This window comes from Cherax quadricarinatus, unplaced genomic scaffold (genome assembly GCF_038502225.1).
Source record: "Cherax quadricarinatus isolate ZL_2023a unplaced genomic scaffold, ASM3850222v1 Contig658, whole genome shotgun sequence".
In the NCBI taxonomy this organism is placed as follows: domain Eukaryota; kingdom Metazoa; phylum Arthropoda; class Malacostraca; order Decapoda; family Parastacidae; genus Cherax; species Cherax quadricarinatus.
The window spans coordinates 11241-34132 of NW_027195684.1; the positions used below are offsets into that span (position 1 = coordinate 11241).

The following is a 22892-nucleotide window of genomic DNA, read 5'->3' on the forward strand; positions in this document are numbered from 1 at the left end:
ACTGGGTGTTTCCTTTTAACATTCGACTTTAAGTTGTAGAGGCTCACTATCTATCCCTTGATGATGGTCTCCACAACAGTAAGGAACAAACACGTGCACCATTGAAAAGGCATTACTTTCCAACTGCCAATAATTATTAATTTTTTATAGCTGTCTCAAAGTTAGACGAACTTTATTTAGCTGAAGCTAATTGGTCCACTAACGGTTTCTGAAGTTAGTGAAAATGCTAATCCATTAAACAAAAAGTTAGTTCCACTAATTAGCGGTTAGCGGAACTGTGCCCACCACTGTCTATATCGGTGTTTTTTGACATATGCCAAATAAAATATAATATACTTTTAGAATGTCACAATAAAGCTGTGTAACAACTGAACTTGGTAAAAATGCAGACAAGATGCACAACAAACCATGTGGAGGTGGTTTGGTTACTCCATTTGGTATAACTGTAACAACTTGTTAAGTCCTGTATTAAATTTTATAACAAAAAATTGTTGATATTTAATGTAAAATGACCCAAGTGGATCTAGCGCTTGGTTTTCATTATAATAATACTTAATGTAAGTAGCACATCAGGTATGGATTCAGAACCAGATTTAGGCATAAGTAAATGACGAAATTCTTAAATTGAGGTCCCTTGAGACTAAAAGGTCCTGAGGTGTAGCTTGTTTGCCTTATGCCTAAATCTGGTCCTGATGTACATAAACACTATAGCATTCAAGTACTCACACTCGGTGAAGCGATCAGTGTCAGTGTAGAGAGGTTGAGCGTGGGACTTGCGCCTTGGGGTGGGATGGGAAGTAGCGCCCTCCTTGCCATATGCCATCAGTTCCTGGCACCTCTCCTTGGCCCCAGGACCATATTCTGTCATCACAGTGAAGTTTTAATCTTGTAAAATATGAAACATACAGGGCCAAGAGCTGTGACACAACCACATATAGGCTAGTACACCCTCATGCATGCATATGCATACAGTGTATGACCCTTTTGGATTTAGTGCTTTACCCTTGGTTATAAGAAACTTTGAAGAGACTAAAAACTGGATCTGAGAAAACAGAGGAGGTACGATTGACCGATTTACTTATAACCTTCATAATTATTACAGGGAAGCACTAAACCTGTAGGGATCACACATCTTGGGAATGGCAGACAATCGAGTAAGATCCAGAGAAAAGACGATAGTCGAGTTGCTTGGCTTAGGAACCCCTCGCCGGCACATAAACTCAAGGTGGACAGAATAAGAAATTGCTCAAAATACTGGAACTGTATGACCCTGGTAGGTTTAGCGCTTCCTTTTGATTATAATAATCAAAAGACTGGAAACGGAACAAGGGGACACAGATGGAAGTTAATGCAAGTGAACCACTGGGAAGTATTTCATCAGCCTTGAAAAGTAGAATGACAAATCCTTATACATATGGCTCAAGATATAGAAAAGTTGTCAAACCAGTTATATGCTTGTAAGAGGCGGGTCAAGGGGCTGGGACTCTACCTTGCCACCGCAGACAGGCACGCTCTCAATTTTGAACTTTCAGTTGTACTCGCCTATTTGTGGTTGCAGAGGTCGATTCATAGCTCCTGGCTCCGCCTCTTCACTGATTGCTACTGGACGGGAGCTACTATATCAGATGTTGCAGTTTATACATGTACATGCATTTCTATTGACCGCGGGTTCAATCCCGGCTGGGGTATGGTTTGACATTTTCAAAATTTGTTTCTAAATATTTAACTGTCCATATAACTGAGTATACTGTTTTTGATATGGTAATATTTCGTATCAGATCATTGTTAGTGAAGATGAGGTCCAGTGTATTTTCCAATCTTGTTGTCTCTATTATTTGCTGGTTTAAGGTGAATTTGGTGAAGATTTAAAAGCTCGTGGGTGTGCGAGTTTTCATCTGAGCTGGTGTTATCTCTGTTACAACATTATTTGCTACATTCCTCCATTTTAGGTGCCTTAGGTTGAAATCTCCCAGGAGCAAGATGTTGGAGACAGGAGCTGAAAGATTTTCCCGACAGTGATCTATTTTCACAAGCTGTTCCTGGAATTGTTGGGAAGTTGCAGGGGGCTTGTATATAATCTCGACCTTTACTGCCAAAACTTCAACTACATCATTTGAGGCACTTAGTAGTTCCAAGCATATAAGTGACTGTGATAATACAGGCCAACCTCGCCCCCCCCCCTTTTTTTTTTGTCTGTTCACTCTATCACATCTGTATAGGTTGCAACCCGGGATCCATATTTCGTTGTCAAGGTGATCCTTTATATGGGTCTCTGTGAAAACCGAGAACATTGCGTTTGACTCTGTAAGCAGTCCACGGATGAAAGGTATTTTGTTGTTCGTTACCCTGTATACGTATTTGCAAAGATGAATGTCGTCGGATTGGTGGTATGGGGGGGGTGTCTTTTTTTCCTGGCACTAATATCTGTTGTTTTGGAGTGAAGGCCATTGACTGTGATTCTACTCCAGAAATGATTGGAGTTGGTGTACGATTTCTATCATTTCCTGCCAGCTTTTTTCCCTTCCTGGCGCTAAAAAACCTCTCTGGAGTAGCTGTGGCTACCCAGATTTTCCCATGGTCTGGATGTTCTGTATGTTCTTGTATCCTTCAGGCGGTGTACATTGCAATATAAGTTATAGCATTGTCTTTCCTGAACTGAAGAGTGACACATTTCAGGGGGAAAAGCTTTCAGGAAGAAAGGTTGCATTCTCCCAGCTGACATCAATGACTTATGACATATGTCATATGTCATTAATGTCAGCTAGGCCTGTATACCATGTACATGTACTTGTAGTAAATGTAGATATTATTATTACTATTATTATTATTATTATTATTATTATTATTATTATTATTATTATATGAAAAACGTGTAAATAAATTTTCTTGGAAACTTACCATTCGATTGTTATTACGGTTATATTCGTTCTCAGCAAAACAAAATACCATTTCTCTCCGAGTCACAAAGTTTCTAAATTTACTGACCAGTGTAACTTAAGCGTTCCGGATAGCGGAGGGAGGAATGCCACTTCTCCTGCATACCCAATAACCTACCTTCCCTCTCACACACCCAATAACCTCCAACCTTCCCTCCCACATGCTAACTACATACCCCCCCACCGAATCACCTACCTTACCTACCATTTAACCACCTACCCGATCACATATGTCTTGCCTCTCCTCTGTAATCTTTCGACTACCGGCCACAGAATGGGTATGGGGGTACATGAAGATATTAAACTTAAAAACAAAAAAAATAAATCTCACACAACATTACCTTCCCCACCTAGGCTGGCAGAACGGTACGGTAAGGATGATTGTTTTTAGTATTAAAAGTGCGGTACGGTATTTACCTTAAAGTAGGGTTCGGTACTTTTCAAGTACGAAAAACAGACAAAATAATAGCGTACCAGGTAGTATACTGTACAGCCAGCCGCAGCCACAAAGTGAAACTCCACCGATATATATCTGTATTTTTTTCTAAATTTTAAGTCTGGTGATAGAGGACAGGATATGCAGAGTGACACCAGGTAAAACCTGGTGAAATCTGGTGATAACACCATTACCAAAAGTTGGGAGGGGAAGGAAATAGCCCTCAATATTGTTCTAAAGGCAAGTATAACCACCCTGCTATAATATTGTAGGTGATACACTTAACGGCACAACTTGAGTGTCATAGTCTTGATGAGTAGTTCACCTCCAAAGTTCCTATCATTATAATAATGATATCTTTATTTACTACAAGTACATGTACAAGGTATTCAGTCCTAGCTGACATCAGTGACATACTACTATACAGAAAGCCGCTTGTTATGCTGAACATTTCGGGCAAATTAGGTAAGTTTTGTCCCAAGATGCGACTCATACCAGTCCACTAACACCCAGGTACCCATTTTACAGATGTGTGAACATATACAACAGGTGTAAAGAAACACCCAATGTTTCTACCGTGGCTGAGACTCGAACCCAGACCCTCACCATGTGAAGCGAGAGCTTTAGCCACCAGGCCGATATAATTGTTTCCGAAATGTCAGTTATATATTTCATTTCGGTACATTAGTTGCTGCTGTTAGAATTTCATTTAATACCGTCAAATTTTCGAAAACTAAGACGTTTCAATTTGTCTAGATGCACATTTTGAAAATATGTTTTAAAAAAAACGAAAGAAAACTGTTTTTGCTACATTGTTTATCATAATTATGTTATAATGAAAACTAAGCGCTAAACCCACAAGGGTCATACAGCTGTGTTAATCATATCACTGTAATCTGTCAATGATAAAGTTGTTAATGTTGTTGTTTTTGGAACTTCAATTTATAGTTTAATTCATCAGATTTATCCACACACGGGGTAACTCTCTCGTCAGATTTATCCCACACACTGGGTAACTCTCTCGTCAGATTTATCCCCCCCCACTGGGTAACTCTCTCGTCAGATTTATCCCACACACTGGGGTAACTCCCCCAATTTATCCCACCACGGGCTCTCTCGTCAGATTTACCCCACACGGGGTTAACTCTCTCGTCAAAATTTATCCCACCCTGCGTTTAACTCTCTCGTAAAGATTTGCTCCACCCCGGGGTAACTCTCGTCAAATTTATCCCACCCCAAATTAACTCTCTCATCAGTTTCCCCCACACACCCGGGAAATCTCTCGTCAGATTTACCCACACGCTGGTTAACTCTCTCGTCAATTTACCCACACACTGGGTAACTCTCTCGTCGATTTATCCACCCCGGGAAACTCTCGTCGGGTTTACCCCACACACGGGGTAACTCTCCCCTCGGTTTTATCCACCCCTGGGTAACTCCCCGTAAAGATTTATCCACACGCGGGTAACTCTCTCATCAGATTTACCCCACGCGGGTTTAACTCTCTCTCAGATTTATCACCCCCGGGTAACTCCCCGTCAGAATCCCACGCGGGTTTAACTCTCGCCCAGATTTACCCCACACACTGGTAACTCTCTCAGGTTATCCCACCCCCGGGGGTTAACCCCCATCAGATTTATCCCCCCCCGGTGACTCATCAGATTTATCCCACCACGGGTAACCCCCGTCAGATTTACCCCACACGCTGGGGTAACTCTCGCCCAGATTTACCCCACACCTGGGTAACTCTCTCGTCGATTTACCCCAAATTAACTCCCCGTCAGATTTATCACCACACTGGGAAACTCCCCGTCATTTTTCCCCCACACCTGGGTAACTCCCCGTCAGTTTTTACCCCACCCTGGGTAACTCTCGTCGGATTTATCACCCTTAAACTCTCGTCGGTTTTTCCCACACGCGGGGTGCTCTCTCGTCGGTTTATCCCACCACAAATAACTCTCTCGGATTTATCCAACAAACTGGGAAATTTTCTCTCGTCAGATTTTCCACCCCTGGGTAACTCCCCGTCAGATTTATCCCCCCGGGGGTTAACTCTCTCTATTTTGCCCCACACACTGGGTAATTTTGTCTCTGGTTTATCCCCCACTGGGTAACTCTTTTTCGTCAGATTTATCCCACCCCTGGGTAATTTTCGCCCGGTTTACCCACACCGGGGTAATTTTCTTCCCCGGATTTACCCACACCCCTGAGTAACCCCCGGGGGGTTTATCCCCACCCGGGCTCTCGTCAGATTTATCCCACGGGGGAAACCCTCCCCACCCAGATTTATCACACACCCCGGGGTAACTCTCCTCAGATTTATCCCACACGGTAACTCTCTCATCAGATTTATCCACACCTGGGGTAACTCTCTCGTCAGTTTTACCCCACACACTGGGAAACTCTCTCTCAGTTTATCACACCTGATTTCCTCTCCGTCAGTTTACCCCCACACCCTGGGAAACTCTCTCGTCGGGTTTATCCACACCTGGGTAACCCCTCATCAGTTTATCACCATTTTGGGTAACTCTCCCCTAGATTTACCCCACACACGGGGTAACTGTCTCATCAGATTTATCCCACACCTGGGTAACTCTCTCGTCAGATTTATCCACACCTGGGAAACTCTTTCGTCAGATTTATCCCACCCCTTTGGGTAACCCCTTTATTTTCCACCCCACTGAGTAACTCCCCGTCGGATTTACCCCACACACGGGGGTAACTCTCCCCTCAGATTTATCCCACCTGGGTAACTCTCCCCTCAGTTTATCACACCCCGGGGGGTAACTCTCTCCTCAGATTTATCACACACGGGGTAACTCTCCCCATCAGATTTATCCCACCCTGGGTAATCTCTCGTCAGATTTACCCCACACCGGGGTAACTCTTTTTCGTAAAGGATATATCCCACCCTGGGTAACTCTCTCGTCAAGATTTATCCCACCCTGGGTTCCCTCATCAGATTTATCCCACCGGGTAACTCTCTCGTAAAGATTTATTCCACACACTGCGTAACTCTCTCATCAGTTTATTCCACCCCTGGGAAACTCTCTCATCAGATTTACCCCACACCTGGGAAACCCCCGTCGGGTTTATCCCACCGGGGGGGAAAACCTCTCTCGTCAGATTTACCCCACAGGGGCGGGTCTCTCGTAAAGATTTACCCCACACCTGGGTAACTCTCATCAGTTTTACCCCACACACTGGGTAAGCATAAAGTTTACCCCACCCCCCGGGAAACTTTCTCCATCGGATTTATCCCACACTCGGTAACTCCCCGTAAAGATTTACCCCACCCCTGGGTAACTCTCTCATCGGGTTTACCCCACACCGGGGTAACTCCCCATCAATTTACCCCACACGCTGGGTAACTCTCATCAGTTTATCCCGCGGGAAAACTCCCCATCGGGTTTACCCCACCCCTTTTCATTAACTCTCTCGTCGGGTTTTCCACCCCACGGGTAACTCCCCTTAGATTTATCCCCCGGGGAAACCTCTCTCATGGTTATCCCACCTGGGTAACTCCCCATCAGTTTATCCCACCCCGGGTAACTCCCCATCAGATTTACCCCACACACCGGGAAACTCTCTCATCAGATTTACCCCACACCCGGGTAACTCTCCCATCAGATTTATCCCACCAGGGTAACTCTCTCGTCAGATTTATCCACCCGGGGTTAACTCTCTCATCAGATTTATCCCACACTGGGGAAAATCTCGTCAGATTTACCCCACACCCTGGTCTCTCTCATCAGATTTATCCCCCCTTTTCGGGGAAAACCTCTTCAGATTTATCCACACCTGGGTAACCCCCATCAGATTTATCCCACCCTGGGTAACTCTCAGATTTATCCCACACTGGGTACCTCCCCTGGTAAAGTTTATCCACACGCGGGGTTACTCTCCCCTCGGGTTTACACACCCCGGGGTAACTCTCTCATCAGATTTACCCCACACACCGGGGAACTCTCTCATCGGATTTATCCCACACCCGGGTAACTCTCTCATCAGTTTACCCCACACCCCGGGTAACTCTCCCCTAGTTTACCCCCACACACCGGGTAACTCCCCGTCGGGATTTATCCACACCGGGTAACTCTCTCACCCTTTTCCCCCACCCTGGGTAACCCCCGTCAATTTATCCCACACACTGGGGTTTTTCTCATCAGATTTATCCCCGCTGGGTAACTCTCCCTCAGATTTACCCCACCCCCTGGGTAACTCTCATCAGTTTTATCCCCCCTGCGTAACTCCCCGTCAGATTTACCCCACACTGGGTAACTCCCCTTCAGATTTATCCCACACCGGGGGTAACTCTCTCGTCAATTTACCCCCACACACGGGGAAACTCTCTCTCAGATTTACCCCACCCCCTTTTAGTCTCTCTCGTCGTTTACCCCACACACAAGTATCTCTCAGGTTTATCCCACACTGGGTAACTGTCTCAGATTTATCCCCCCGGGCCCCCCACAGGGGTAACTCTCGTCGTTTTACCCCACACGCGGGAAACTCCCCTTCAGATTTATCCCACACATTTTGGGTAACCCCCGTCAGATTTACCCCACACACGGGGTTAACTCTCTCGTCAGATTTTCCCCCAATTTCTCCCCGTCAGATTTATCCACACACTGGGTAACTCCCCATCAGATTTATCCCACACACTGGTCTCTCTCATCAGATTTATCACATGGGTAACTCTCATCGGGGTTTCCCACACTTGGGTAACTCCCCGTCAGATTTATCCCCACACGGGGTAACTCTCATCAGATTTATCCACACACAGGGTAACTCTCTCATCAGTTTTACCCCACACACTGGTAACTCCCCCTTCAGATTTACCCCACACACGGGGAAACTCCCCATCAGATTTATCCCCACTGGGAAAACCTCTCTCAATTTATCCCACCCCTTTTTTAACTCTCTCATCAGATTTATCCACACCTGGAAACTCTCTCATCAGTTTATCCCCCCACCGGGTAACTCTTTCATCTTTATCCAATTAAATTTCTCTCGTCGATTTATCCCACATGGGTAACTCTCTCATCAATTTACCCCACACCTGGGTAACTCTCCCATCAGTTTTTATCCCACACCTGGGTAACTCTCTCATCAGATTTATCCCACACCGGGAAATCTCTCATCAGATTTATCCCCACACCGGGTAACTCTCTCATCAGATTTACCCCCACACCCGGTCTCTCATCAGTTTATCCCACACCCGGGGAAACCCCCGTCAGATTTATCCCACCCCGGGGAACTCTCTCCTGGGTTTACCCCACACCGGGTAACTCTCTCGTCAGATTTACCCCACACACCCCCTGGGTAACTCTCTCATCAGTTTATCCCACACACTGGGTAACTCTCCCTCAGTTTACCCCCACACACTGGGTAACTCTCTCATCAGTTTAAACCCCCACCCCGGGGTAACTCCCCGTCAGATTTATCCCACACGGGAAATTTAACTCCCCGTCAGTTTACCCCACACACGGGTAACTCCCCACCCGTTTACCCACACCCCCTTAACCCCCATCGATTTATCCCCACACCGGTTTCTCTAAATCATTTTACCCCACCCCGGGGTAACTCTCATCAGATTTATCCCCCCCCCGGGTAACCCCATCAAATTTATCCCACCCCGGGGTAACTCCCCGTCAGATTTATCCACACACTGGGTAACTCTCATCAGATTTATCCACACGGGTAACCTCTCTCAGATTTATCCCCCCACTGGGTAACTCTCCCCATCAGATTTACCCCACACACTGGGTAACTCTCCTCATTTTATCCCACCCCTGGGAAACTCTCTCATCAGTTTTTCCCCAAAACCCAAATGAGGGTTTTCTAAAAAAAAATGTCACCATACCCAAAAAACAATATCTCAGATCAAAAATTTGGGGGGTTTCAGACATGTATGCGTGGAGCCCCAGACCGACAAATGAGACTAGTCACGGGGGAGCATTCACCAAATTCAACTTAAAAACAAAAACAAAAAAGAGTGGGCCCAAAGTAAACCAAGCCCTAACCGATAAAAACTGGGAAAGATATTAAGAAAAGCCCCCAAACTTTCCAGAACAGATTAACTCGGTGGCACTCGATGTATCACAAGGCTTTTTCCCTCTGAAAAGGGGGAGTGTAAAATAGAAAGACGGCGCTCCTTTCAGGCGAGGGAAAAAAGAATAAAAGGGCAAAAGAGGTCAATATATCAGAAATGCGCAGGAACCTGGTCAGAAAATGGCAACATCGACAGCTAAAAATCCGGGAGTCAGGAATCGCGGGAAGAACAAAAAGCCTTAAATCGAAACCCATATTTCTTCTCCTATCCAAATAAAAATGAAACAACGTCATGGGGGTCAAACAAGATGGGTCCTAAAAAGATGACAGCAAGGAAATGAGTAGCTACTCAAGTCCCAAATACTCATTTTTTTAAAACCGCTCCGACAAATCAAAATCAAAATAATTTTTATGAAACCCAAAAATTTATTAACCAAGCCTATCCGATGTTACCCCGACCCAAATGACTTGGGCGATAAATGACGATGCCCTCCCCAGGGCCAGACTCATGGAACTCTGTGTTCATCAGAACTGCAAGCCCCTATCACGACCCTTTTTCCATCCTATGGAGGACATGGACCGGGGTCGTCCTCAGTTAAAACAACGCTCCCCCACTCCCGGGGGCAGAAAAGCAACAACAAAGAACACAGACCAATAGCACTAACACCCCATACCCAAAAATCTTTGAAAGGTCTAAAAGCAAGATCCCCACCCATCCCCAAAAACCCCATCGTTACAACCAGGGAAACATGGGTTTGAACACCCTTTGTCTTCTCACACTGGATCACTGAAAAGGTCCTAAATCCCTGGGGAAAAAAGAAATGCAGATGTAATTTTCAGACTTTGAAAAAGCCTTCGACAAGTGTGACCATGGCGTAATAGCGCCAAAATGCGCGCAAAAGAATAACAGGAAAAGTTGGTCGATGGATTATAATTTCCTCATAACAAAACACAAGGAGTCGTCAAAGAGGGTCGAGGCAGCTCGGTGGCTCTTTCCCCAAAGGCGTTGCCCCATCTTTTTCCCTCATCCTCATATCACATAGACAAGGATGCCCCAGCCACAGCCCGTGTCTTCCTTTGCGATGCCCCAATCTGAACAGTGTTTTCCCTTCGGACACTGCAAGGCTCCAGGCGGACATCACCAAATCTTTCATGGGCTGCAGAAAACAATATGAAGTTCAACATGAAATTTCAATTTCTCAGATATGGTAAACATGAAATTAAATCTTCATCAGAGTACAAAACAAATTCTGGCACAAAATGAGGCGAAACACCAACTCAAAGACCTGGGAGTGATTTGTCGGGGATCTCACCTTCAAGGACCATAACATTGTATCAATCCCTCTGCTGAAAAATGACAGGATGGATAATGGGAAACCCAAAACTAGGAAAGCCTGTGACCCCCCTTCGGTCCTTTTTTTCTAGGCTGGAAATTTTTCCCCTCCCAACAGCACCTTTCAAGGAGGTGAATGCCGACCTAGAAAATGTCGAGAACGGGGCCCATAACGGAGATCCCCTCAAATTTTGGGGGCGCTTGGGTTTCTCCTGTATTCCTGGAAAGCGGGGGTCTGATTATATGGAAATCCTGGGGACTAGTCCGAAAGCCCCAAAAACCTCACTGAAAGCAAAAGACTTGCGACGATGCCCATCCCCCCAAAAAAAAGAGGTGTCACTCACGTTAAAGCCACAAAAGTGTCGGGGGCCGAGACTGTTCAACTGCCTCCCGCACACAAGGTTCCACAGCCCCGGCGTCTTTTAAGCTGGCCTGGACAAGCACCTAAAATGGGTTCTGATCAGCCCGGGGTGTGGCCTGCGTTGGTTTTCGTGCAGCCAGCGCGGCCTGGTTGATCAGGCGCTGATCCACCGGGAGGCCTGGTCCCCGGGCCCGGGCCGGGGGGGCGTTGACCCCCAAAAACTCTCTCCAGGAAAACCCCAGGTAAACCGGGGTAACTCCCCGTCAGATTTACCCCACACCGGGTCCCCCGTCAGTTTACCCCACACACTGGGTAACTCCCCGTCAGATTTATCCCACCCCTGGGTAACTCTCTCGTCGGGGTTTATCCCACACCGGGTAACTCTCCCCGTCAGATTTATCCACCCCGGGGTTAACTCCCCATCAGTTTTTACCCCACACACGGGGTTGTCTCATCAGATTTACCCCACACACTGGGGTCTCTCCGTCAGTTTTCCCACACGCGGGGTAACTCCCCGTCAGATTTATCCCCCCCTGGGAAACTCCCCGTCAGATTTATCCACACACTGGGTAATTTTAAAATCAGTTTTTACCCCACCCCCTGGGTAACTCTCTCGTCAGATTTATCCAAAATGGGTAACTCCCCATCAGATTTATCCACACACTGGGTAACTCTCTCATCAGATTTACCCACACACTGGGTAACTCTCTCATCAGTTTATCCACCCCTGGGAAACTCTCCCCTTCAGATTTATCCCCACCCCTGGGTAACTCTCTCGTCAGATTTACCCCACACCCCCTGGGTAACTGTCTCATCAGATTTACCCCACACATTTTGGGTAACTCTTCAGGGTTTATCCCACCCGGGGTAACTCCCCGTCAGATTTTCCCACCCCCGGGTAACTCTCCCCGTCTTTTCCCCCCCTGGGGAAACTCATTTATCCCGCTGGGTAACTCTCTCGTCAGTTTACCCACACACGGGTAACTCTCTAAGTTTTTCCCCCCCACTGGGTAACTCTCTCATAAAGATTTATCCCACCCCGGGAACTCCCCATCAGATTTTCCCACACGGGGAAATCCCCTTCAGTTTACCCCACCCCGCGGGGTTTTTCCTCTCAGATTTATCACACCCCTGGGTAACTCTCTCGTCGGGTTTATCCCACACTGGGAAACCTCCCCTCGTCAGTTTATCCCACCCCGGGGAAACTCTCTAAATCAGATTTACCCCACCATTGGGAAACTTTTGTCAATTTATCCCCCCCACTGGGTAACTCTCTCATCGTTTATCACACGGGGGGTTAACTCTCCCCATCGGATTTATCCCCCCACACTGGGTAACTCCCCGTCAGATTTATCCCACACATTTTGGGTCTCTCCCCTCAGATTTATCCACACCTGGGTAATTCTTGTCAGATTTACCCCCTCCTGGGTAACTCCCCCGTCAGATTTATCCACATGGGTAACTCTCTCATCAGATTTACCCCCTGATGGGTAACTCTCTCGTAAATTTTACCCCACACCGGGTAACTCTCTCATCAGATTTATCCCACACGGGGAACTCCCCGTAAAGTTTATCCACACAGGGGGTCTCTCCCCATCATTTATCCCCCCCTGGGTAACTCTCTCGTCGGGTTTATCACACACTGGGTAACTCCCCATCGGGTTTATCCCACAAAATGGGAAACTCTCTAAAGTTTTTATCCCAAAAATTAAACCCCCGTCAGATTTATCCCCTGGAAACTCTCATCAGATTTATCCACACCTGGGTAACCCCCATCAGTTTATCCCACACCTGGGTAATTCCCCATCAGTTTATCCAAAATGGGTTCCTCGTCAGATTTATCCCCCCGGGAAACTCTCTCATCAGATTTATCCACACCGGGGAAAACTCCCCATATTTTCCCACACCTGGGTAACTCTCTCATCAGTTTATCCCACACTGGGTCTCTCTCGTCAGATTTTCGCTATAAATTTTTTTAAACCTTTTTTTTTTTAATGAAAAATATCATGGATGATTTTAAATTTTTTATCGGGAAAGTTTAATTTAGCCAAAACAGAATATTTCTGTGACGAAATTATGGGAAAAAAATGCACAGTGCATGTGTTTTGCGTGTGCTCCCCTTTTGGTTTTAGGGGGTCAGGTCCCTGGGTCCTGGCCCCCCCCTTCCTTTTTGCTACTAGGGCCCCTCTCTCCCCGCCTCATGAGGGTCTATCATACCTCCCCTTTAAAAAATTTTATCGTTCCCCCTTACTTTCTGGCTTTTTTCCACGGGGGCTACTCAGGCTGAAGAAATACTTTTTAACATCCCCCTTTTTTCATCTGAGTCTTCAACTTTTGTGACCTCTTGTGTCTGTGTCCCTTCTCTGGGGAAATCCCCCTTTTCCACCTCGTCTTTCCCGGGAGTATTCTTTTGTCGTTATCATGTCTCCCCTGACCCTCCTGGCCTCCCGTGTCGTCAAAGGCCCATTTCCCCCCAACCTTTCTTCTTTGGGCAATCCCCAGCTCTGGCATAGTCTTGGTGTACTCACCTAGTTGTACTCACCTAGTTGAGGTTGCGGGGGTCGAGTCCGAGCTCCTGGCCCCGCCTCTTCACTGATCGCTACTAGGTCACTCTCCCTGAGCCGTGAGCTTTATCATACCTCTGCTTAAAGCTATGTATGGATCCTGCCTCCACTACATCGCTTCCCAAACTATTCCACTTACTGACTACTCTGTGGCTGAAGAAATACTTCCTAACATCCCTGTGATTCATCTGTGTCTTCAGCTTCCAACTGTGTCCCCTTGTTACTGTGTCCAATCTCTGGAACATCCTGTCTTTGTCCACCTTGTCAATTCCTCTCAGTATTTTGTATGTCGTTATCATGTCCCCCCTATCTCTCCTGTCCTCCAGTGTCGTCAGGTTGATTTCCCTTAACCTCTCCTCGTAGAACATACCTCTTAGCTCTGGGACTAGTCTTGTTGCAAACATTTGCACTTTCTCTAGTTTCTTCACGTGCTTGGCTAGGTGTGGGTTCCAAACTGGTGCCGCATACTCCAATATGGGCCTAACATACACGGTGTACAGGGTCCTGAATGATTCCTTATTAAGATGTCGGAATGCTGTTCTGAGGTTTGCTAGGCGCCCATATGCTGCAGCAGTTATTTGGTTGATGTGCGCTTCAGGAGATGTGCCTGGTGTTATACTCACCCCAAGATCTTTTTCCTTGAGTGAGGTTTGTAGTCTCTGACCCCCTAGACTGTACTCCGTCTCCGGCCTTCTTTGCCCTTCCCCAATCTTCATGACTTTGCACTTGGTGGGATTGAACTCCAGGAGCCAATTGCTGGACCAGGTCTGCAGCCTGTCCAGATCCCTTTGTAGTTCTGCCTGGTCTTCGATCGAGTGAATTCTTCTCATCAACTTCACGTCATCTGCAAACAGGGACACCTCAGAGTCTATTCCTTCCGTCATGTCGTTCACAAATACCAGAAACAGCACTGGTCCTAGGACTGACCCCTGCGGGACCCCGCTGGTCACAGGTGCCCATTCTGACACCTCGCCACGTACCATGACTCGCTGCTGTCTTCCTGACAAGTATTCCCTGATCCATTGTAGTGCCTTCCCTGTTATCCCTGCTTGGTCCTCCAGTTTTTGCACCAATCTCTTGTGTGGAACTGTGTCAAACGCCTTCTTGCAGTCCAAGAAAATGCAATCCACCCACCCCTCTCTCTCTTGTCTTACTGCTGTCACCATGTCATAGAACTCCAGTAGGTTTGTGACACAGGATTTCCCGTCCCTGAAACCATGTTGGCTGCTGTTGATGAGATCGTTCCTTTCTAGGTGTTCCACCACTCTTCTCCTGATAATCTTCTCCATGATTTTGCATACTATACATGTCAGTGACACTGGTCTGTAGTTTAATGCTTCATGTCTGTCTCCTTTTTTAAAGATTGGGACTACATTTGCTGTCTTCCATGCCTCAGGCAATCTCCCTGTTTCGATAGATGTATTGAATATTGTTGTTAGGGGTACACATAGCGCCTCTGCTCCCTCTCTCAATACCCATGGGGAGATGTTATCTGGCCCCATTGCCTTTGAGGTATCTAGCTCACTCAGAAGCCTCTTCACTTCTTCCTCGGTTGTGTGCACTGTGTCCAGCACTTGGTGGTGTGCCCCACCTCTCCGTCTTTCTGGAGACCCTTCTGTCTCCTCTGTGAACACTTCTTTGAATCTCTTGTTGAGTTCTTCACATACTTCACGGTCATTTCTTGTTGTCTCTCCTCCTTCCTTCCTTAGCCTGATTACCTGGTCCTTGACTGTTGTTTTCCTCCTGATGTGGCTGTACAACAGTTTCGGGTCAGATTTGGCTTTCGCTGCTATGTCATTTTCATATTGTCTTTGGGCCTCCCTTCTTATCTGTGCATATTCGTTTCTGGCTCTACGACTGTTCTCCTTATTCTCCTGGGTCCTTTGCCTTCTATATTTCTTCCATTCCCTAGCACACTTGGTTTTTGCCTCCCTGCACCTTTGGGTAAACCATGGGCTCATCCTGGCTTTTTCATTAATCCTGTTACCCTTGGGTACAAACGTCTCCTCAGCCTCCTTGCATTTTGTTGCTACATTTTCCATCATCTCATTAACTGGCTTCCCTGCCAGTTCTCTGTCCCACTGAACCCCGTTCAGGTAGTTCCTCATTCCTGTGTAGTCCCCTTTCTTGTAGTTTGGCTTCATTCGTCCTGGCCTTCCTGCTTCTCCCTCCACTTGTAGCTCTACTGTGTATTCGAAGCTTAAAACCACATGGTCACTGGCCCCAAGGGGTCTTTCATATGTGATGTCCTCGATATCTGCACTACTCAAGGTGAATACTAAGTCCAGCCTTGCTGGTTCATCCTCTCCTCTCTCTCTTGTAGTGTCCCTTACGTGTTGGCACATGAAGTTTTCCAGTACCACCTCCATCATCTTAGCCCTCCATGTATCTTGGCCCCCATGTGGGTCCAAGTTCTCCCAATCGATCTCCTTGTGGTTAAAGTCACCCATGATCAGGAGCTTTGCCCTGCATGCATGAGCTCTTCTGGCCACTCTAGCCAGTGTGTCAACCATCGCTCTATTGCTCTCGTCGTACTCTTGCCTTGGCCTCCTGCTGTTCTGTGGTGGGTTATACATCACTGCTATTACCACCTTGGGACCTCCAGAGTGAAGTGTTCCCACTATGTAATCACTTTCTTCTCCGCTGTCTCCTCTCTCCAGCTCATCAAAATTCCAGCGATTTTTGATCAGCAACTCCACTCCTCCACCCCCCCTGTTCCCTCTGTCTTTCCTCAGGATTTGGTATCCCGTTGGAAAGATGGCATCTGTTATCATACCTGTAAGCTTGGTTTCTGTGAGAGCTATGATGTCCGGTGATGCTTCTTTGACTCTTTCATGCCACTCCTCCCACTTATTTGTTATTCCATCAGCGTTTGTGTACCATACCTTCAGTTTCCTTTCCAACACCGTGGTTTGGAGGGCCTGTGAGGGTGGGAGACCTGGTGGCATACTGTGGGATTCTATAGCTCGGTGTTGGGTGGAGGCTGTGGGTATGGATTGTAGTGTGTGTTGGGATGGTGTGATAGGTTGTATGGTTCTGAGAGTAGTTGTGTGTGTGCTTGCCCTTGCTGTTCTGTTCTGCTCTGACTGACCTCTGCTGGTTCCCTCCTTGTCTCTTTTCCTAGCTCCTTTCGCTTTTTTGTCCTCTCCCTCAGCTGCTGTCGTTCTGATTTTGTTCTGTCTCTGTCTAGGAACACCCTCTTGTACTCTTCCGAGTATTTCAATCGTGGTTTCTCTTGGAGGATCCTGTTCCGCACTGTTTCCGTCCTGAGAATCAGCTTGATTGGTCGGTGTGTGTGTGTGTGTGTGTGTGTGTGTACTCACCTATTTGTACTCACCTATTTGTGGTTGCAGGGGTCGAGTCCTAGCTCCTGGCCCCGCCTCTTCACCGGTTGCTACTAGGCCCTCTCTCTCCCCGCTCCATGAGCTTTATCAAACCTTGTCTTAAAACTGTGTATGGTTCCTGCCTCCACTACGTCATTTTCTAGGCTATTCCACTGCCTTACAACTCTGTGACTGAAGAAATACTTCCTACTATCTCTCTGACTCATTTGTGTCTTCAACTTCCAATTGTGGCCTCTTGTTTCTGTGTCCCCTCCCTGGAACATCCTGTCCTTGTCCACCTTGTCTATTCCACGCAGTATTTTATATGTCGTTATCATGTCTCCCCTGACCCTCCTGTCCTCCAGTGTCGTCAGGCCGATTTCCCTTAATCTTTCTTCATAGGACATTCCCCTTAGCTCTGGAACTAACCTTGTCGCAAACCTTTGTACTTTCTCTAGTTTCTTGACGTGCTTTATCAAGTGCGTGTTCCAAACAGGTGCTGCATACTCCAGTATGGGCCTGACATACACGGTGTACAGTGTCTTGAATGATTCCTTACTAAGGTATCGGAATGCTGTTCTCAGGTTTGCCAGGCGCCGATATGCTGCAGCAGTTATCTGATTGATGTGTGCTTCCGGAGACATGCTCGGTGTTATACTCACCCCAAGATCTTTCTCCTTGAGTGAGGTTTGCAGTCTTTGGCCACCTAGCCTATACTCTGTCTGTGGTCTTCTGTGCCCTTCCCCTATCTTCATGACTTTGCATTTGGCAGGATTAAATTCGAGAAGCCATTTGCTGGACCAGGTGTCCAGTCTGTCCAGGTCTCTTTGAAGTCCTGCCTGGTCCTCATCAGATTTAATTCTCCTCATTAACTTCACATCATCTGCAAACAGGGACACTTCTGAGTCTAACCCTTCCATCATGTCGTTCACATATACCAAAAATAGCACTGGTCCTAGGACCGACCCCTGTGGGACCCCGCTCGTCACAGGTGCCCACTGTGATACATCATTACGTACCATGACTCGTTGTTGCCTCCCTGTCAGGTATTCTCTGATCCATTGCAGTGCCCTTCCTGTTATATGCGCCTGATGCTCTAGCTTCTGCACTAATCTCTTATGAGGAACTGTGTCAAAGGCCTTCTTGCAGTCCAAGAAGATGCAATCAACCCACCCCTCTCTCTCGTGTCTTACTTCTGTTATTTTATCATAAAACTCCAGAAGGTTTGTGACACAAGATTTGCCTTCCGTGAATCCGTGCTGGTTGGCATTTATACTCTTGTTCCGTTCCAGGTGTTCCACCACTCTCCTCCTGATAATCTTCTCCATAATTTTGCATACTATACACGTCAATGACACAGGTCTATAGTTTAGTGCCTCTTTTCTGTCTCCTTTTTTAAAAATGGGAACTACATTTGCCGTCTTACATACCTCAGGTAGTTGCCCAGTTTCCAGGGACGTGTTGAAGATTGTGGTAAGTGGCACGCACAACATATCTGCTCCCTCTCTAAGGACCCACGGGGAGATGTTGTCCGGTCCCATTGCCTTTGAGGTATCGATGTCCCTTAGCAGTTTCTTCACCTCCTCCTCATCTGTATGTATGTCGTCCAACACTTGTTGGTGTATTCCTTGCTGGTGTCCCCATCTGGTCTGTCCCCCCAGAGTCCTTCCTGTCTCTACTGTAAATACTTCCTTAAATCTCGTGTTGAGCTCCTCACATACCTCTTGATCGTTTCTTGTGAGTTCTCCACCTTCTTTCCTCAGCCTTATCACCTGGTCCTTGACTGTTGTCTTCCTCCTAATGTGGCTGTACAGCAGTTTCGGGTCAGATTTGACTTTCGATGCCATGTCGTTTTCATACTGTCGCTGGTGTGTGTGTGTGTGTGTGTGCGTGTGTGTGTGTTTGTATATTTGTGTGTGTGTGTGTGTGTGTGTGTGTGTGTGTGTGTGTACTCAACTAGTTGAGGTTGCAGGGGTCGAGTCCAAGCTCCTGGCCCCGCCTCTTCAGTGGTCGCTACTAGGTCACTCTCCCTGAACCGTGAGCTTTATCATACCTCTACTTAAAGCTATGTATGGATCCTGCCTCCACTACATCGCTTCCCAAACTATTCCACTTCCTGACTACTCTGTGGCTGAAGAAATACTTCCTAACATCCCTGTGATTCATCTGTGTCTTCAACTTCCAACTGTGCCCCTTGTTGCTGTGTCCCATCTCTGGAACATCCTGTCTTTGTCCACCTTCAGTATTTTGCATGTCGTTATCATGTCCCCCCTATCTCTCCTGTCCTCCAGTGTCGTCAGGTTGATTTCCCTTAACCTCTCCTCGTAGGACATACCTCTTAACTCTGGGACTAGTCTTGTTGCAAACCTTTGCACTTTCTCTAGTTTCTTTACCTGCTTGGCTAGGTGTGGGTTCAAAACTAGTGCCATATACTCCAATATGGGCCTAACGTACACGGTGTACAGGGTCCTGAACGATTCCTTATTAAGATGTCGGAATGCTGTTCTGAGGTTTGCTAGGCGCCCATATGCTGCAGCAGTAATTTGGTTGATGTGCGCTTCAGGAGATGTGCTTGGTGTTGTACTCACCTATTTGTACTCACCTATTTGTGGTTGCAGGGGTCGAGTCACAGCTCCTGGCCCCGCCTCTTCGCTGATTGCTACTAGGTCCTCTCTCTCCCTGCCCCATGAGCTCTATCATACCTCGCCTTAAAACTATGTATATTTCCCGCCTCCACTACGTCACTTTCTAGGCTATTTCACGGCATGACTACTCTATGACTGAAGAAATACTTCCTAACATCCCTTTGATTCATCTGAGTCTTCAACTTCCAATTGTGACCTCTTGTGTCTGTGTCCCTTCTCTGGAACATCCCGTCTTTGTCCACCTTGTCTATTCCGCGCAGTATTTTATATGTCGTTATCATGTCTCCCCTGACCCTCCTGTCCTCCAGTGTCGTCAGGCCGATTTCCCTCAACCTTTCTTCGTAGGACAATCCCCGTAGCTCTGGGACTAGTCTTGTTGCAAACCTTTGCACTTTCTCTAATTTCTTGACGTGCTTGACTAGGTGTGGATTCCAAACTGGTGCTGCATACTCCAGTATGGGCCTGACGTAAATGGTATACAGAGTCTTAAACGAATCCTTACTGAGGTATCGGAACGCTATCCGTAGGTTTGCCAGGCGCCCGTATGCTGCAGCAGTTATCTGATTGATGTGCGCCTCAGGAGATATGCTCGGTGTTATACTCACCCCCAGATCTTTTTCCTTGAGTGAGGTTTGCAGTCTTTGGCCACCTAAACTATATTGTGTCTGCGGTCTTCTTTGCCCTTCCCCAATATTCATGACTTTGCATTTGGCAGGGTTAAATTCAAGGAGCCAGTTGCTGGACCAGGCTTGTAGCCTGTCCAGGTCTCTTTGTAGTCCTGCTTGATCCTCATCCGATTTGATTCTTCTCATTAATTTCGCATCATCTGCAAACAAGGACACTTCTGAATCTATCCCTTCCGTTATGTCGTTCACATATACCAAGAACAGCACAGGTCCTAGGACTGACCCCTGTAGAACCCCGCTTGTCACAGGCGCCCACTCTGACACCTCGTCGCGTACCATGACTCGTTGTTGCCTCCCTGTCAGATATTCTCTGATCCATTGCAGTGCCTTTCCTGTTATGTGTGCCTGATCCTCTAGCTTTTGCAGTAACCTCTTGTGAGGAACTGTGTCGAAGGCCTTCTTGCAGTCCAAAAATATGCAGTCGATCCACCCCTCTCTCTCTTGTCTTACTTCTGTCACCTTGTCATAAAACTCTAGTAGGTTTGTGACAGGATTTTCCTTCCCTGAAACCGTGCTGGTTGTCAATTATACACTTGTTTCTTTCCAGGTGCCCCACCACTCTCCTCCTGATGATCTTCTCCATGACCTTGCATACTATACACGTTAGTGATACAGGTCCGTAGTTTAGTGCCTCATGTCTGTCTCCCTTTTTAAAAATTGGGACTACATTTGCCATTTTCCATACCTCAGGGAGTTGCCCAGTTTCAAATGATGTGTTGAAGATCTTTGTTAATGGCTCACACAATATCTCTGCTCCCTCTTTAAGGACCCATGGAGAGATGTTGTCTGGTCCCACCGCCTTTGAGGTGTCAAGTTCGCATAGCAGCTTCTTCACCTCCTCCTTGGTTATATGTACCTCATCCAGCACTTGCTGGTGTGCCCCCCTGTTCAGATTTCCTGGAGTTCTACTGGTTTCCACTGTAAATACCTCTTTAAATCTTGTGTTGAGCTCCTGACATACCTCCTGGTCGTTTCTTGTGAATTCCCCATCACCCTTCCTCAGTCTGATTACCTGGTCCTTGACTGTTGTTTTCCTCCTGATGTGGCTGTACAACAGCTTCGGGTCAGTCTTTACTTTTGATGCTATGTCATTTTCATATTGTCTCTGAGCCTCCCTTCTTAGCTGTGCATATTCGTTTCTGGCTCTTCGGTTGATTTCTTTATTTTCCTGAGTTCTCTGTCTTCTGTACCTTTTCCATTCTCTAGTACACCTAGTTTTTGCCTCCCTACACCTTTGGGTGAACCAAGGACTCGTTCTGTTCTTCCCATTATTTCTGTTTCCCTTGGGAACAAACCACTCCTCTGCCTCCTTGCATTTTGTTGCCACACAGTCCATCATTTCTTGTACTGGTTTTCCTGTGAGTTCCCTCTCCCACTGAATGTCTTGAAGGAAGTTCCTCATGCCTGAGTAGTTCCCCCTTCTGTAGTTTGGCTTTTCCCAGCCTATTCCTGCTACTCTCTCCACTTGGAGCTCAACTATGTAGTCGAAGCACAGAACCACATGATCACTAGCTCCCAGGGGCCTTTCATACATGATGTGTGTGTGTGTGTGTGTGTGTGTGTGTGTGTGTGTGTGTGTGTGTGTGTGTGTGTGTGTGTGTGTGTGTGTGTGTGTGTGTGTGTACTCACCTAGTTGAGGTTGCGGGGGTCGAGTCCGAGCTCCTGGCCCCGCCTCTTCACTGATCGCTACTAGGTCACTCTCTCTGAACCGTGAGCTTTATCATACCTCTGCTTAAAGCTATGTATGGATCCTGCCTCTACTACATCGCTTCCCAAACTATTCCACTTACTGACTACTCTGTGGCTGAAGAAATACTTCCTAACATCCCTGTGATTCATCTGTGTCTTCAACTTCCAACTGTGTCCCCTTGTTACTGTGTCCAATCTCTGGAACATCCTGTCTTTGTCCACCTTGTCAATTCCTCTCAGTATTTTGTATGTCGTTATCATGTCCCCCCTATCTCTCCTGTCCTCCAGTGTCCACCCCTCTCTCTCTTGTCTTACTTCTGTCACCTTGTCATAAAACTCTAGTAGGTTTGTGACAGGATTTTCCTTCCCTGAAACCGTGCTGGTTGTCAATTATACACTTGTTTCTTTCCAGGTGCCCCACCACTCTCCTCCTGATGATCTTCTCCATGACCTTGCATACTATACACGTTAGTGATACAGGTCCGTAGTTTAGTGCCTCATGTCTGTCTCCCTTTTTAAAAATTGGGACTACATTTGCCATTTTCCATACCTCAGGGAGTTGCCCAGTTTCAAATGATGTGTTGAAGATCTTTGTTAATGGCTCACACAATATCTCTGCTCCCTCTTTAAGGACCCATGGAGAGATGTTGTCTGGTCCCACCGCCTTTGAGGTGTCAAGTTCGCATAGCAGCTTCTTCACCTCCTCCTTGGTTATATGTACCTCATCCAGCACTTGCTGGTGTGCCCCCCTGTTCAGATTTCCTGGAGTTCTACTGGTTTCCACTGTAAATACCTCTTTAAATCTTGTGTTGAGCTCCTGACATACCTCCTGGTCGTTTCTTGTGAATTCCCCATCACCCTTCCTCAG

At 46.9% G+C, this 22892-nt stretch overlaps 1 protein-coding gene across 1 annotated transcript in view; it reads right to left on the bottom strand.

Annotated features, from left to right (window-relative positions):
• Positions 1-640: 640 nt before the first annotated feature.
• The window catches only part of LOC128690373 (uncharacterized), a 44610-nt gene continuing 22358 nt past the window's right edge, over positions 641-22892 (bottom strand). The window contains exon 3 of the mRNA XM_070080596.1: positions 641-861. Coding sequence (XP_069936697.1) covers positions 641-861 — 221 coding nt within the window. The remainder of the gene's footprint in view (positions 862-22892) is intronic.